The following is a 14,545-nucleotide window of genomic DNA, read 5'->3' on the forward strand; positions in this document are numbered from 1 at the left end:
AGAGTGAATAGCACTAGTGACAAATGTGGCACAAAGTATGAGATAGGTTTCAGCAACCAGTCAAAGGTTCTGTCATATCCATACCAACTCCGCCCAACCTCCGACCTACTCCACTAATGTTCCAGTTCACTTCCAGTTTGTCCTCCCCCTCACCTCTGCCATTCCCTCCAGCATACTTCCGGTCCATCTCTGCCTCTGATCTCCGGTACCTTCCCCAGTACCCCGTATCCTCATCATAGAAGACTATTAATATTTCTATCTACCCAACATTACTATGGACCTCCTAGGACCTCCACCAACCCTGAAAGGTTTTCCCATTACCCAATAGCTGTTGCTAATTCCACCCTTCACTTACCCACTCCACAGTGCTCGATAAGGCAATTCTCTCATGAGCTCACCAACCCAGCAAGTGGGTAAGTCCTTCTTGGGTTTTCCCTTTCTTTTATTTGTCCTGTATTATGTATATAGGCCATGTGTCATATCCCGGAATCCCAACCCCATACTCTCCCACCTCATTACACCTTCCTAACAACCTCATCACCCCCTACACCATACCTCCCCACTTCCCAACATCACCTTCCATCCCCACTGTCTCAGCTCCGGCCTGGACTTCAGCACACTCGCCCTTGGGAACTCCCATCCCAGAACCTCAGTCCTGAGTTGGAACATTCGGAACCTCCGGATTTGCTCGGACCTCCTGACGGACCTCCAACATCTTGTTCCATACTTCTAAACCATTCCACCACCCATTTCATTTAGTGGAGTCACCCAATATCCTTCAGATATGTAACTCCGGCTTCGGAGCTACCCACATCCTCCAGTGATCCCACTCACGTCATCTTAAATTAGTCACCTTCCATTTGTAGTACGACTGTTGTCTTCTTTCCATTCAGTCGGCTAACTTCCCCTTACCCACTTCTCATTCCCATTTATCCTCCAGCCTTCTCCTCCACCCTCCTCGACCTGACACCTTGGTTCCCTGTTAAAGATATCGTTCAGTACCTTTCGGTATCTGTTATAGGAATGGACCAGAATCTTATGGTCCATGGTTACAAGCAGGTAGAACCAGGTATGCCTCCTTATTGTTTTCCCCTATTTCTCTACCCAAACCCCATGCCAAGCTTTCCCACTGGGTTTTGGTGCTGGCTGGGGGAATTGTTGAATTTCAAGGGACTCCCCTTGACCATTACAACTTTTATATTAGATATAAACTAGTCATATGACACGTAAAGGCAAATGCCGAAAGAGGTCTTTCTTCATCTAATACATAACCCACAAAACCTTGTACCACGATTGTAACTGCCACACCATTGTGCCACCACTGTAAGCCTTCTCTGTAACATCTGACTTGGTCCATATCGATGTCTACATCGATATTCTTACAATCTGTGAGAAAACCTCAACGGCCCAGTGAGTGCTCAGACACCGGACCTCACCCTTCCTGCTCCCACCCCCCCACTGGGTGGTTGAGCTCCCATTCCTACCCTTCCTGTAGTACCCTACTGGGTCCTACAACCCTTCCTCCCTTCTTGGGAGGGAGAAGTGACTCAGGCAGCCCCAGGATGCCTGGCCACGTACCCGTGGGCCCAAATTCCCACGGTCATTCACTACCGTGCACTGGTCAACCAACCTGCCTGTCCCAACAAATCCCGCTACCGGTATGCTCCCCTGAGTGCCAAGTAACCGATAGTCAACCACTGGGCTACTCCCTCAAGGAGTGCCAACTACCCATGCTACCGGTACGCTCACATGAGCGCCAAGTCACCGCTAGCCGACTGTTAGGTGGCTCCCTCAAGGAGCCCCCACTATACCCGCTCCCGGTACGCTCCTTGGAGTGCCAAGTCACCGTTAGCAGACCACCACACCCGCTGCCGGTATGCTCCTCGGAGTGCCAAGTTACCGTTAGCCCACCTGGCCTTGGATCTCCTGCTCTCCCCTCAACGGCTACACAGCCACCTCCGTCTGTGAGCAGAATGGCTCAGGTTGGGTTCCCCAGAACCCATTCCTGTAACAGTATCATTCAGTACCCTTCAGTGTTTGTTGGTATCACTTGGACTTTGACTAAAGTCCTTTTCCTCCTCCCTCTATATATACTTGTAGATTAGAACCTGTTGTACCTCAGTTCTAATCTCGACTAAAATTACCCCAAGTCCCTCTATGAGTGAATCCTGACCCCCTCCTACAAGATACCTCAGACACATGAAATAAAAGGACTAACTGACACGTAACAGAGGCACAGCGCTCCCTCTGAGTCGCTGAGGCCATGTCCTTCTTAGAGCCTCTTGTACCACCCAGCAGACTCAGGCTTCTGGAGAAGCTTCGGTTCACTACCAGAGCTCTCGGAACCCCTCTAGTTGAGCCCCACCTGCATTCGGATTCATGCCCCCTGCAGGGTTTTTGACACCATGTACCATAGTTGATGGCACTTCAGTGCAAAATCGATGACTAGATCCCCCAAGAGTTTGTGCCCCCCTGTTCTGAAGTTAAGGACCCAACAGCAAGTGTAATCGAACGTTGGCACAGCGCTCCCCTCCGAGTCGCTGAGGCCATGGTCCCTCCGCTCGTCCTCTACCTCCGGCCTCCCTTCCAGGGAAAGGTCCAGACATGCTTGTTCCCTCTTGCCATGTTCTGACAGGTTCATCCAGAGTGAATCACAGCAGTGATGGAACTGGTATAAAGTATGGTGGTGTCATATCCATACAATCCCAACCTCTGCTCCGGGCTCCCGGAACTCCGAACTCCGACTTCCGGAGCCCTACTTCCCTTCCGTCACCTTCTCCTTGCCGACTCCCAAGAGGTTATCCCACCTCCGGCTTGGACACCACCTTCGGTCCGACTCCGGAACATTCCGGGTCTGACCCCAACCTCGACACCTTCCAGACGAGTACGCAACACCTATGCTCCCGACTCCGGACCTCCGCTCCGGAATCCCGTTTGCATCTCTGTCTCCGGAACCTCCGGTCTTAGCTCTGACCTCGGACTTTGACCCCACCTCCACTTATACCCATTGTATTGGTTAGCTCATTCCATTTAATTATGTTTGCCAATATTCCGGAGTTTAACCTCCGAGTTCGGACTTTCCGGACTTACTCCGGACCTTGCAACTATTGCATTGTCCATTTCAATCCCGCTATTCTCCCTCATTCCTATTTGGGCTGCTGCTTCCTTTCTATTCAGTCAGCTAGCCATTCCCCACTCCCAACCTCCTTCCTTCCTCCTTGGGCCCTGGCCCTTCATTCCTCCTTTGGGAAACACCATTGAGTCAAACACTTGACCCTAGGTGTTGTTCCTCTTTCCATCTCCCTTTGTCTCCTTTCATCCTACCCTTGTTCCTTTTGATTCCGGACCCCTCCTTATATACAATGTACCTAGTAACTTGTAACCTCAGTCCGAAATCAACTTGAATTCCCCCCAAGAGACTTTCCCTCTGCTAGATCCGAAATTAGGGACCCCTAGGACAACCAGCAATGGCACAGCGCTCCGCATGAGTCGCTGAGGCCAAGGTCCTTCCATAATAAGTCTCCGATTCCATTCCGGAGTCGTCCGAATCCCCGCATTCTAACAGGTGGGAGGAAACTAGTAAAAATTGGGATGAAACTGAGCAGTCCTGTCAGAGAACGTCATAGAGGAGATTATATAAGTGACAGACCCAATGTTGCCACAAATGTGCCTTGATTGCACCGGTGATTTAAATCCAATAAACTAATAACTGTGAATGACAGGTGTTTGGAATCAGACAAAGCATTGTCAAGACTTATTTCTACTAGTGATGGACCTGATACAAAGTATGGTGGGAGGAAACTAGTCAAAATCAGGATGAAAGCTGTCAGAGAACATAGAAGAGATTTGTAAGTGACGTACCTGAATGGTAGCCTTGATTGTGTTGGTGAATAAACTAATAAGTATGAATGATAGGTTTCAGGAATTTGCTGAAGCATCTTGAAGAGTCAATTGCATTAGTGGAAACTAGTCCAGATGGGGATATGAGAGAATGGACCTGTCAGAGAACATTGTCGAAAGTGACTGATCCAATAGACATTCATTGGCATAGTTACTCACTTGGCACTTAGTCATTGGGGCAACTCTTTCGACTACACAATGATGGACTGGCTTTCGCCATTGACACTGGCAGAAATCATTGCAATCTGCAAAGAGTATCAGATCTACATGTCAGATGCGGCTCGAAGGAAGCACGAGAAGATGGTGTCTTTGATCCAAACCTTTCATGAGGATCCTCAAGTTATCTTTGAGCAACATCATGATTGCAAAAGAATGCACCTTTGCCAAATAAGAGAAAATCAGACTTGCCAGTTCAAGGACCAAGGAAGAAAATGAAGAACTCTGGACCAAGTGCCAGCATCAATGGTGATGATACCATGGACAAGTCAGATGAAATAACACTCCCCTCCATAGTCAATGATAATCACATCACTGCCTCTCCTGAGTTCCTCCATATAATCATCCCAGACTGAGCTTCGAGATTGCCAAGGAGAGTTCTTACAAGCTATCTCACCTTCAGCAGTTCAAGAGGCTGTTTGCACTGTGTGTGCATGACTCTGCTGGGAACATAAGTGCAGTGTGTCAGGAATATTCCAAATGCGGGCCGTTTACAACCAGCAGATTAGGACAGACATCCAGCTCAGGTCTTTATTGCTGGCATGCTACTAGAGGAGAAGGGAGTCATCAAGGTCAAAGGGAAATGTAGTGCAATTTTGTGTGGAGCCTGTCTTCAAGATCTTCATCATGATAAAATACTGCGGTATTCCCTATCAAACAAAATGTGGATAGGCAATATACCTCATCTGTCATATCCATACATACCTGATCCCGATCCGACTCCTGGACCCTCCACTTCACCACCTCTGGAGTCCTACCTACCCCCGTTCGCTCCGACAGCCACCTTTGGACCAAACATAACCCCTTTCGCCACCCTCCTCCTCTTACTCCTCCTCACTCCTCATGTTACCTCCACCCTCACATCCCTCTCCTACCTATCTCCGTTTGCTCTGACATCCACCTTCGGACTGAACATCACTCCTCTCTCCACCCTCCTCACTCCTCCACCCTCACATCCTTCTCTTACCCTATCTCTGTCTGCTCCAATGATCACCGTTGGACCTGACATCATTCCTCCTCTTATCTCTCCTTCTCGTTCCTCTCACTCCTCTCTTTCCATCTCTCTTCTGCCAAACCTCCAGCAAGTTACAACCTTCTGCTGCAGCCCCATACCTTGTACTTGGACACCACTTGTACCTTTGCTCCGAGATTCCATCATAGTTCCGACCTCGGACTTTGACTCCACCTCAGCTTAAGTCCATTGCATTGGTGACCTCATTCTACGTAAACACCATTGCCAACATTCCTTGGACTTTCAATCCTGCCTCTGCAACCTCTGTAAGCTCCACAACCTCTGAGCTCCATGGATCATACCTGGCACTTTTGCCACTTGTAATGTATCTTTTGCGCTTTTCCCTCATCCTTATTTGGACTGCTGCTTCTCCCCATTTTAGCCAGTTAGTCATCATCCCCACTTCACCTCATCCTCCTGCCCCTCTGGGCTTCACCCTCCCTATCTCCTTTTGGATGTACCACAGGTTCTGACCTATGACCTTCAGTGCCACTCCACTTCCGTCATCCCTTTGTCCCCATTTGGATGCCTTTGTTCCGATTCAGACCCCTTTTATTTCCATGTGCTTTCGCCTCTCTCCATTATATACAGGCGCTTGTACATACTTGTTTTAGGCCCTTAGTCTAAAATCGACCTGAAATGCCCCCTAGAGACTTCCTGCTCACTGCTTCTGAAATTAAGGACCAAATGGACAAACAGCAATGGCACAGCACTCCGCATGAGTTGCTGAGGCCAAGGTCCCTCCTTGCTAAGTCTCCGGTTCCCCTCCAGAATCGTCCACCCTTGCCCAGTTCTAACACTCATCAGCTCTCTTGCCTCACAATTCCTGAACAGCTCTTACTTTCACCCATTTATCCCCACTGTTTCATTTTCAAAATGTACCCCAAAGGCAGAGCCCAGGATGATCCCACATGCTTACAGTCAGGCTTGCATGGAAATGTGACAAGTTACCCTATGAACACTGACAAAATTTTCAGTATGCTCCAAGGACACATGTTGTCAGAGACCAGGTCCGGGATGAAGATGATGTCCCTGTGGGGGGGGGGGTTTCAGCCTCAGCGACTAAACCAGGAGCGCTGTGCCTAGTTACATGTCCATGCCCTGATTTACTAACTGGCAAGGATTCTAGAAGAGGGGAAACTCTAGTCGATTTTATCACTGGGGTGTAACCTATCTACAAGTCATGTATATGAATGGTGGAACCGAGCGGAGTGGAGCTAACAGAGTTATAGGTTAGCCGACTGAATATTACCAATGAGTTGGGTTATGGGTTTAGCAGAGTAATGGGCTATAACCCAGGAATGGAAAGGAGGGATTGGCCCGAAGGTAAACTTGCAGGGCAAGCAACTAAATTGCCAGCAGAGGTGGGGGTGCACTAGTGGACGTTGGAGCTGCCCAGAGGCCTTCAGGGCTCCATACTTAGGGAGGCATAGGTAATATATTGAATTGAAGGGGTGGTGACCATTGGGGGTGTTGGAGGGGATCACAGAATATGGAGGCTCCAAGGTTAGTGATGAAGGAGTGGAGGTAATCCGGAAGGACTGGAGGTGATGGCCGTGGATGGATATGACACATGTTGCCATGGTGTCAGGGCACGCCACACCCCTCTCCCTCTCCTTCTTTCTCCCCCTTTCTCCTTCTTCCTTTCTTTCTCTCCTTTCTCTCCTTCCCCTCTATCCTTATATGGATGACTTCTCCTTTTTCCACATCTGTAGCACAGATGTGTCTGACACCGATCACCCTGCACAGGCACCATGACGCTGGACATGCTGCACATTCTTACTTATGTTTTCTTCTCTGACACTTGGGATCGACTGCAGAGCCACCTGTGACAACCCGGCTTTGTCTGGGGCTGACGTTGTTGTGGGGACAAGTCCGTGCAGGTCAAACCAACCCTTATCACGCATTTCACCCCCTACTGCATCAGGGACTAGGATTGGTGAGTCATGGTAATAGTAGGAGTTGTAGATACTGTGGAGGTGGTTCTGACGAGTCCAAGATCGTCGGATTTGGTGGAGTGGTTGAGGAGATATGACCTTTTCTTTATTTTCCTTATTATTTTCATTCATTCACACATGTGACTTTCCTTTTATATTTGTATTGGACTCTTCCATGACAACTGTACAGACAGTTAGTTAGAGGTTAGAGAGAGTATCAGCACCGTACTCAAGGACCATACCTACCTGAGAGATAGAGAGAGAGACCTACCCCCCCTAGACCTGAGCCACGAGTCTAGATTCATAGACCCGTTACAACGTGGCACCTCCATGTGACCCGTTCTCACATGTATATAAACTTAGCTGAAGCAGGACCAAAGAAGCAGCCTTCTTCTCATTCCCGCTTCAGGCAAGTGGCCCAACCTAGTTTAGCTTTTCATCCCAATGACAGACAATACATTCCTGCTTCAGCCTAAGAAGCCACACAGGGACACAAGCCCAAGTGAGGGCTGCCCACCATACAGTCTCACCGCCCCACCACCATCTGGGCTGTTAGCACCAAGCGCTACACTGCTACCCCTGCCTCTCTAGAGCCATCCCTGACACATGGCCAATGGAGATACTTCCCTCGATTATATCAGTGACATATGTTGGAGTCAGCAATCTCCCAAAGCATTGGCTTGAATTGACATTTCACATTTGGAGAAGGGTAGTGTTGGAGGCGCTTGAATGGTTGATTGAGCATACATCTCCAAGTATACTGTAGACCAAGTGGTAATGGCATCTTTACCTGAAGACAATGTGCCTCTTGAGATTGTGAGTTTACAGCACAAATCATATATGCTTGAATCTCGCCTTCTTGTTTGGTATAGTCAGTGATGACCATGGCGACATTAGTGAGAGGGCTGAACCACCTAACAAGCAGTATGGTGTGTCCGATGCTCAATATTTCGATACAAAACTTACCAGAATGTTAGATGAAGGGGACATTGTTCCATTACAGTATATTGGCAGTAGCCAAACTGAGCTCACAGCAGTATCCACATCCAATCTACTTGAAGAGGGACTCACCATGTCAAAACATGATGATCCTGGGTGCAGATGGGGCTCAACTAGGGGGTTCCGAGAGCTCTGGTAGTGAACCGAAGCTTCTCTAGGAAGACTGGGTCTGCAGGCTAATACAAGAGGCTCTTAGAAGGATGTGGCCTCAGCGACTTGGAGGGGAGCACTGTGCCTCTGTTATGTCTTAGTTTCAGATGTCTGAGGTATCTTGTAAGAGGGGAACATGAATCACTCATAGGGGTGGGGGTGAGGTTTTAGTTGAAATTAGAACTAAGGTACAACAGGTTCTAATCTACAGGTATATATAATAAGGTGGAGGAGGAGGACTTTAGTCAAAGTCCAAAAGATACTGAAAGGTTCTGAAAGTTATCTTTAATGGGGAACTGAGGTGTCAGGTCGAGGGAGGCAGAGTTGAAGGCCAGAGGATAAATGGGAATGAGAAATGGGTCAGCTGACTGAATGGAAAGAAGATGTTGTAGGTGGGATAACCTACTATACTTTACACTGCCGGTATTTTCGTGGTTTACATTCCTTTTGGGTTCTCATGCCCACCACTCAGTCAAATCTCAACCATTTGGGACAAATTTGGTATCAGGAGAAAGCTACGAACCCGGGGGATCGAATGGAGAGGTCGGAAAGGGATGCTATGGGTAGGAAGAGACGCATGAGTGTGGTGTGATGGTGGAAATTGGTGGAGGATGGCAATTATTAGCAGATATGGCCTGCTTATCACTCCTGTTTTTCTTTATTTGAACTTCCACATCGGCCGTTGGACTTATCGGCCATACCTAACGGTCCACATGGTGCCTGTAACAACAATCATTCGTTTTATATTTTCTTTTCATTTGTTTTTCCACATTATTGCTGTCCCATGTGTTCAAAAGCCTTGTACATGTAGGAATGGAAAAGAGACCTCCCTTTTGACTACAAAGAGACTGTAGTGCTGAGAGATCCAAGTAGAGAAAGAAACCCTAAGCTTGACTCCTTGAGTATTATAAGGAATCCCTGACAATTGTCCAAGACAGACCAGGGGTACGTAATTCTTAAAGAGTTTTTGTGATTGCTTTTGTTTTGTTAGCACCCAGACCGAACCCAGGATGAGTGTCAGGGACCGGATGTGGGACAAAGGAAGCGTCCCCATGGCGGAGGGCTTTGGCCTCAGTGACTTAGACCAGGAGTGCTGTGCCCAGTTACATGTCTGTGCCCTAATTTACTAACTGGCAACAAGAACTTGAAAGAGGGGAACTCTAGTCGATTTTATCACTAGGGTGTAACCTATCTACAAGTTATGTATATATAGTTACATAGAGGGTGGGCCCATGAATGGTGTCATATCCATACAATCCTGACCTCCGTTCCAGGCTCCCGGAACTCCGAACCTGACTTCCAGAGTCCTGCTTCCCTTCTGCCACCTCCTTGCCAACTTCCAAGAGGTTATCCCACCTCCGGCTCCGACACCACCTTCGGTCTGACTCCGGAACATTCCAGGTCCGACCTCAACCTCAACACCTTCCAGACGAGCATGCAACACCTATGCTCCCGACTCCGGACCTCTGCTCTGGAATCCTGTCCACGTCTCCATCTCCGGAACCTCCGGTCTTAGCTCTGACCTCGGACTTTGACCCCACCTCTGCTTATACCCATTGTATTGGTTAGCTCATTCCATTTAATTACGTTTGCCAATATTCCGGAGTTTAACCTCCGAGTTCGGACTTTCCGGACTTACTCCGGACCTTGCAACTATTGCATTGTCCATTTCAATTCCGCTATTCTCCCTCATTCCTATTTGGGCTGCTGCTTTCTATTCAGTCAGCTAGCCATTCCCGACTCCCATCCTCCTTCCTTCCTTCTTGGGCCTTGGCCCTTCATTCCTCCTTTGGGAAACACCATTGAGTCAAACACTTGACCCTCGGTGTTGTTCCTCTTTCCATCTCCCTTTGTCTCCTTTTGTCCTACCCTTGTTCCTTTTGATTCCGGACCCCTCCTTATATACAGTGCCCCAAAAAACCGTTGCAATGTTTTGCACTTTCACTTCACAAGCTTATTGCACCCTGGGAAGGGATCCTAAAATTGCATAAAAATATGAAAATAATGCGCTAGTAGCTCATTAATAGCTCCACTAATTCTCTAATAAATGTGTCCATTTTTGGTAAAGTTATTCACTTTACAAAGGACCCATGTCATTGCAACGGTTTTTTGGTGTGCATTTTGGAGAAAGGAAAATCACATTTAGTATGACTACCTTTTGCCCTAAGTAGTGCCTCAATCCTCCTAGGCATACTCTCGATTAAATCCTGGCAGACACTTGGTCCTATCCTCTCCCACTCCTCCTGAAACTTATCCCACAGCTCATGAACACTACTTGGAGGTTCTCCATACGCCCCAAGCTTCCTCTTTACATGGTTCCATGAATATTTGATTGGATTAAGGTCTGGGGACTGGGAGGGCCACTCCATGACCCTGATACCATGGTTATTGAACCAGCTATGGGCCCTTTTGCTGGTGTGTTTTGGGTCATCATCCTGTTGGAAGAGGATGTGGGCTGGGTTTTTGTCATAATATGAGGGGGTTTGCTGGAAGTCCTCTTCCAGGATTTGGCAGTAGAGCTCTTCATCTATCTTTCTATCAATCTTGCATGTCATTCCAACTCCATCTGATGTCATACATCCTCAAACTATGACAAAACCACCACCAAACCTTTTTGTGCCTTGCACCAGCCTGTCAGTAAGAGGTTCATCCCCCCATTTCCACACCCATTTCCTCCCATCTGAGCCCAGGCAATTCACCTTAGTCTCACCAGACCACACCACTCTCTTCCAATCCTCCAGAGTCCACTCTTTGTGGCTGATTGCGAAGTCCATTCTCTCCATGGTATGATGTCTGCTGAGCATAGGCTGCTTCTTCTTCACCACTGCTCTCCAACCAGCCTCCTTTAGTTGCAGACGAACAGCCTCAGTTGAGAGGCTGGTGCTGGTGACGTTTTGAAGAATTTGGGTGACTTGTGCAGCATTGTTGGCTTTACCAGAGTTGATAAGATGCATTGCATGATGGATATTGGTGTCTGACAGTTTAGATGGGCAACCACCACTGGGCTTAGGAGTGTCAGTACAATGTTTAGACCAAATATGGGTAACAGTGGAATGGTGGACAGCAGTAATTGATGAGATCTGGTGAGCACTGTGGCCAGAAACAATGAGAGAAAGCACTTGGTCAATTTTCAAAGCAACCAATTGACACATTCTAGAATTGGGGATTACAGCTTAAAATCCATGTGTATTTATGCTCCAGCAATGTTTATTTGTTTACTAGTGTGTATTCTAAACAATATCACATGACCTATCAGATGATATTTCCAGTTTTAGTCCATTCTGGCAGCACACCAAAAAACTGTTGCAATGACATGGGTCCCTTGTGAATTGGATAACTTTACCAAAAATGGACATATTTCTTATGTAATTGGTAGAGTTATGGACAAGATACTAACACATGTTTCACATATTTATTTGAAAATTTAGAACCCTTTCCCATTGCTTAATAAGCCCTTGAAGTCAAAGGTGCAAACATTGCAACAGTTTTTTGGGGCACTGTACAATGTACCTAGTAACTTGTAACCTCAGTCCAAAATCAACTTGAATGCCCCCAAGAGACTTTCCCTCTGCTAGATCCGAAATTAGGGACCCCCAGGACAACCAGCAATGGCACAGCGCTCCGCCTGAGTCGCTGAGGCCGAGGTCCTTCCATTCCGATTCCACTCTGGAGTCGTCCGAATCCGCCCGGTTCTAACAAATGGTGGGGCAGAGCGGAGCGGAGCTAATGGAGTTACATGTTCACCAACTGAAGGGGTTAGTGGAATGGTGGGCTATAACCCAGAAATGGAAAGGAGGGATAGGCCCGAAGGTAGGCTTGCAGGGAAAGCAAGTGAATTGCCCAGTGGAGGTGGGAGTGCACTAGCGGACATCAAAGCTGTCCAGAGGCCTTTGGGAATCTGTACTTAGGGAGGCATAGGTAATATATTGGATTGAGGGGGTGGTGACCATCGAGGGAGTCAGAGGTGATTGCGGAATATGGAGGCTCTGAGGTTAGTGATGAAGGAGTGGAGGTAATCCAGAAGGATCAGAGATAGTGGAGGTCGATGGCTGTGGATGGATATGACAACGAGGAGAGAACATCCTAGACTCCCTCCCCATGAATTTGCTTGCATTTAGGGGGTTAGATCTCTAGCCCACTTGCAATGCCTGTCCTACCTTCCTACAATGTTGCTTGTCATTAAGTTGCATGTAAGGAGTGACTGGATGGGGGAAACCATAGATGCATTGTCCTTTTCGATTACAGTGGCTGGTGTGTGTGTGTTGAGGATCAAGATGATTGGACTGATGCATCATGTGGGATAAAACCAATGTACAAAGGGGACTTTGCTCAGGAGGGATTTCTGCAGAAACACTGTAATCAATGTGTTCGAAGTCAATGTGCCGTTTCAGCTGTTGAAAGAAAAAAGATGGTGAGCATTGGATGGAAATTGAGTGCCAGATACCTTCACAACAATATGAGCATGGGGTAAGCCACGTTTCTGAAATTCCACAGCATATACCAAATACCGAAAGCCTCCAAAGAGGACTTCAATTCTTTTAAGCAATCGTTGCAATCGAGCCTGATAATAAAGGATAAACGAAACAACCCATAGAATCCTGAGAACAGTGATCACCTGAAAAACCCAAGCTGTTATGACAGGAGCAGTGGTGGCACTCTGGCCAGGCGATAGTCAGGCCGTGATTTCAGGCCAATTAGGATTGCAAGTGGCTGTGATCATAAGGTCAGGTTTGCTGTACTGATGTGCCAATGCAAGAGCATTGGCTACTTTCTCCATGTAATATCATGCTGACCCAGTGAAACTGGATGGAAGTTGATAGAAATGTTCTTCATCTTCTGATTCTTGGTGATCAGCACATAATAGACGGTATTCATGTTGTTTTCCTTGTTTAATGAGGAAAAGCCATTGATCTTCCACTTGGGAGAACATGACTCGTCAATCAGCCATTCACAACCTAAGCACCAAAGTTGATGGACATGACTTTCAATCAGGAGACAATATTTATACCACACAATTTGAGTCCAATGTCCATACTGGACATGTCGATACATTTCGCCTCAACCCCTGACACCATGAGGGAAAAGAATGTGGTACTGTAAGGGTTCGTATAATGTATTCAAAATATTAACAGGAGTTGGAGTGGCATTGTGACAATGCTGTACATATAAGCAGCATGGATCGTGAGTAGCCCCAGAACCGACATGATAGATAGCAGGAATTTCATTGGAGACACCAGGATCCTGAATTTTCATGGAGATGTTGTAGGGGTGGTGGTCACAGACACCCCAAAACAGGCGAAATATCGGGTCTCACATGCAGGAAAATAGTGGAAAACCTACAGTGGAAGGATGGCCAGGAATTTTGTAACGAGCCCATAGTACAGATGGTAGAGGATGTGAAGGCAATTCCAATGCACATTGTGCGAGGAAGATCAGCTGGGAACTCATCAAGATACGAGGATTTCAGATGTTGTGCCGCATTGGATGTCACATGTCCGTTGCGCATGTGTGGGAAACGGGGTGCACAGACAGTCTCTGGTGTCCCTCAGACCTTGGAAAAATAGGAAAAAATAGTCATTGTTTATGATGTGACTGGTCGGGAGGATCTACCGAATTTGGGACTATGGGGATATGTAGTTGGAAAGTTTGAGAAATGTGCCGGTTATTCCCCACAATTTTCCCTATCTCACCCAATTCTCCATCAATTTGAACGTGGTTTGTTGCGTTGGATAGCTGTGGTTTTGGAATGCTGGTAGGCACGAAGGGAGCGCCGTTGTACCGAGTGGTTTGGGCTGGAGATGCAAGTTGGGATTTCTGTGGCCACTTTCTATTGTTTTATATTTTGTGGCTTGTGATTTTTGTGTTTCTCATTTATTTTTCTCTTGCGACGTGACCCGAGGGAGTCATATGGAACCTTCTGGAAGCTTGCAGACGTATTCAGGGTCAGTTGTATATAGGATTAGGTAGTTTGACTATGTACAGAGAATCTCCCCCCTCCTCCCACCTAGCTTGGAGTCAGTGTGCTCTGGGGTGTGACGAGTGGTCTGAGTATAAAGACTGAGGAACAGGTCCTTAGGGCGATTCCACCCCTAGTTGAGTAGTCCAACAAGTCGGTGTTGGCTGAGTTTTTGTTTTTGTGTGTTAGTTTTTCTGGACCTGGTCTAGATGACCTACCGACCCTCTTGGGCCCCCACTCTCCTTCCCTGTCTCATCAGGGAGTTGGCTGGAGCGGTTTCCTTTCATCCCCCCTCCCCCCTGCCGAGTCTGCCCCTGCTTGCAACGTCATGGAGATGGGGTTGGAAATGTGCAAAGTCTTGGAAGGTGCGAAATA

The 14,545-nt window shown here is 47.5% G+C and overlaps 2 protein-coding genes across 2 annotated transcripts; both read left to right on the forward strand.

Annotated features, from left to right (window-relative positions):
- Positions 1-388: 388 nt before the first annotated feature.
- On the forward strand, positions 389-759 carry EI90DRAFT_3115807 (uncharacterized protein; the record flags this gene model as incomplete). Its single annotated transcript, XM_039062827.1, has 2 exons — positions 389-409; positions 469-759. 2 exons carry the CDS (start codon positions 389-391, stop codon positions 757-759), a joined length of 312 nt encoding a protein of 103 aa, XP_038922621.1.
- A 3,057-nt stretch (positions 760-3,816) lies between these two features.
- On the forward strand, positions 3,817-4,668 carry EI90DRAFT_3011565 (uncharacterized protein; the record flags this gene model as incomplete). Its single annotated transcript, XM_039056476.1, has 6 exons — positions 3,817-3,848; positions 3,923-3,999; positions 4,052-4,203; positions 4,272-4,384; positions 4,468-4,542; positions 4,578-4,668. The coding sequence occupies 6 exons, from the start codon at positions 3,817-3,819 to the stop codon at positions 4,666-4,668; spliced, it is 540 nt and encodes a 179-aa protein (XP_038922622.1).
- Between the last annotated feature and the right edge of the window lie 9,877 nt (positions 4,669-14,545).

The sequence above is a fragment of the Cantharellus anzutake genome, assembly GCF_015039405.1.
Source record: "Cantharellus anzutake strain C23 chromosome Unknown EI90scaffold_3, whole genome shotgun sequence".
Taxonomy (NCBI): Eukaryota; Fungi; Basidiomycota; class Agaricomycetes; order Cantharellales; family Hydnaceae; genus Cantharellus; species Cantharellus anzutake.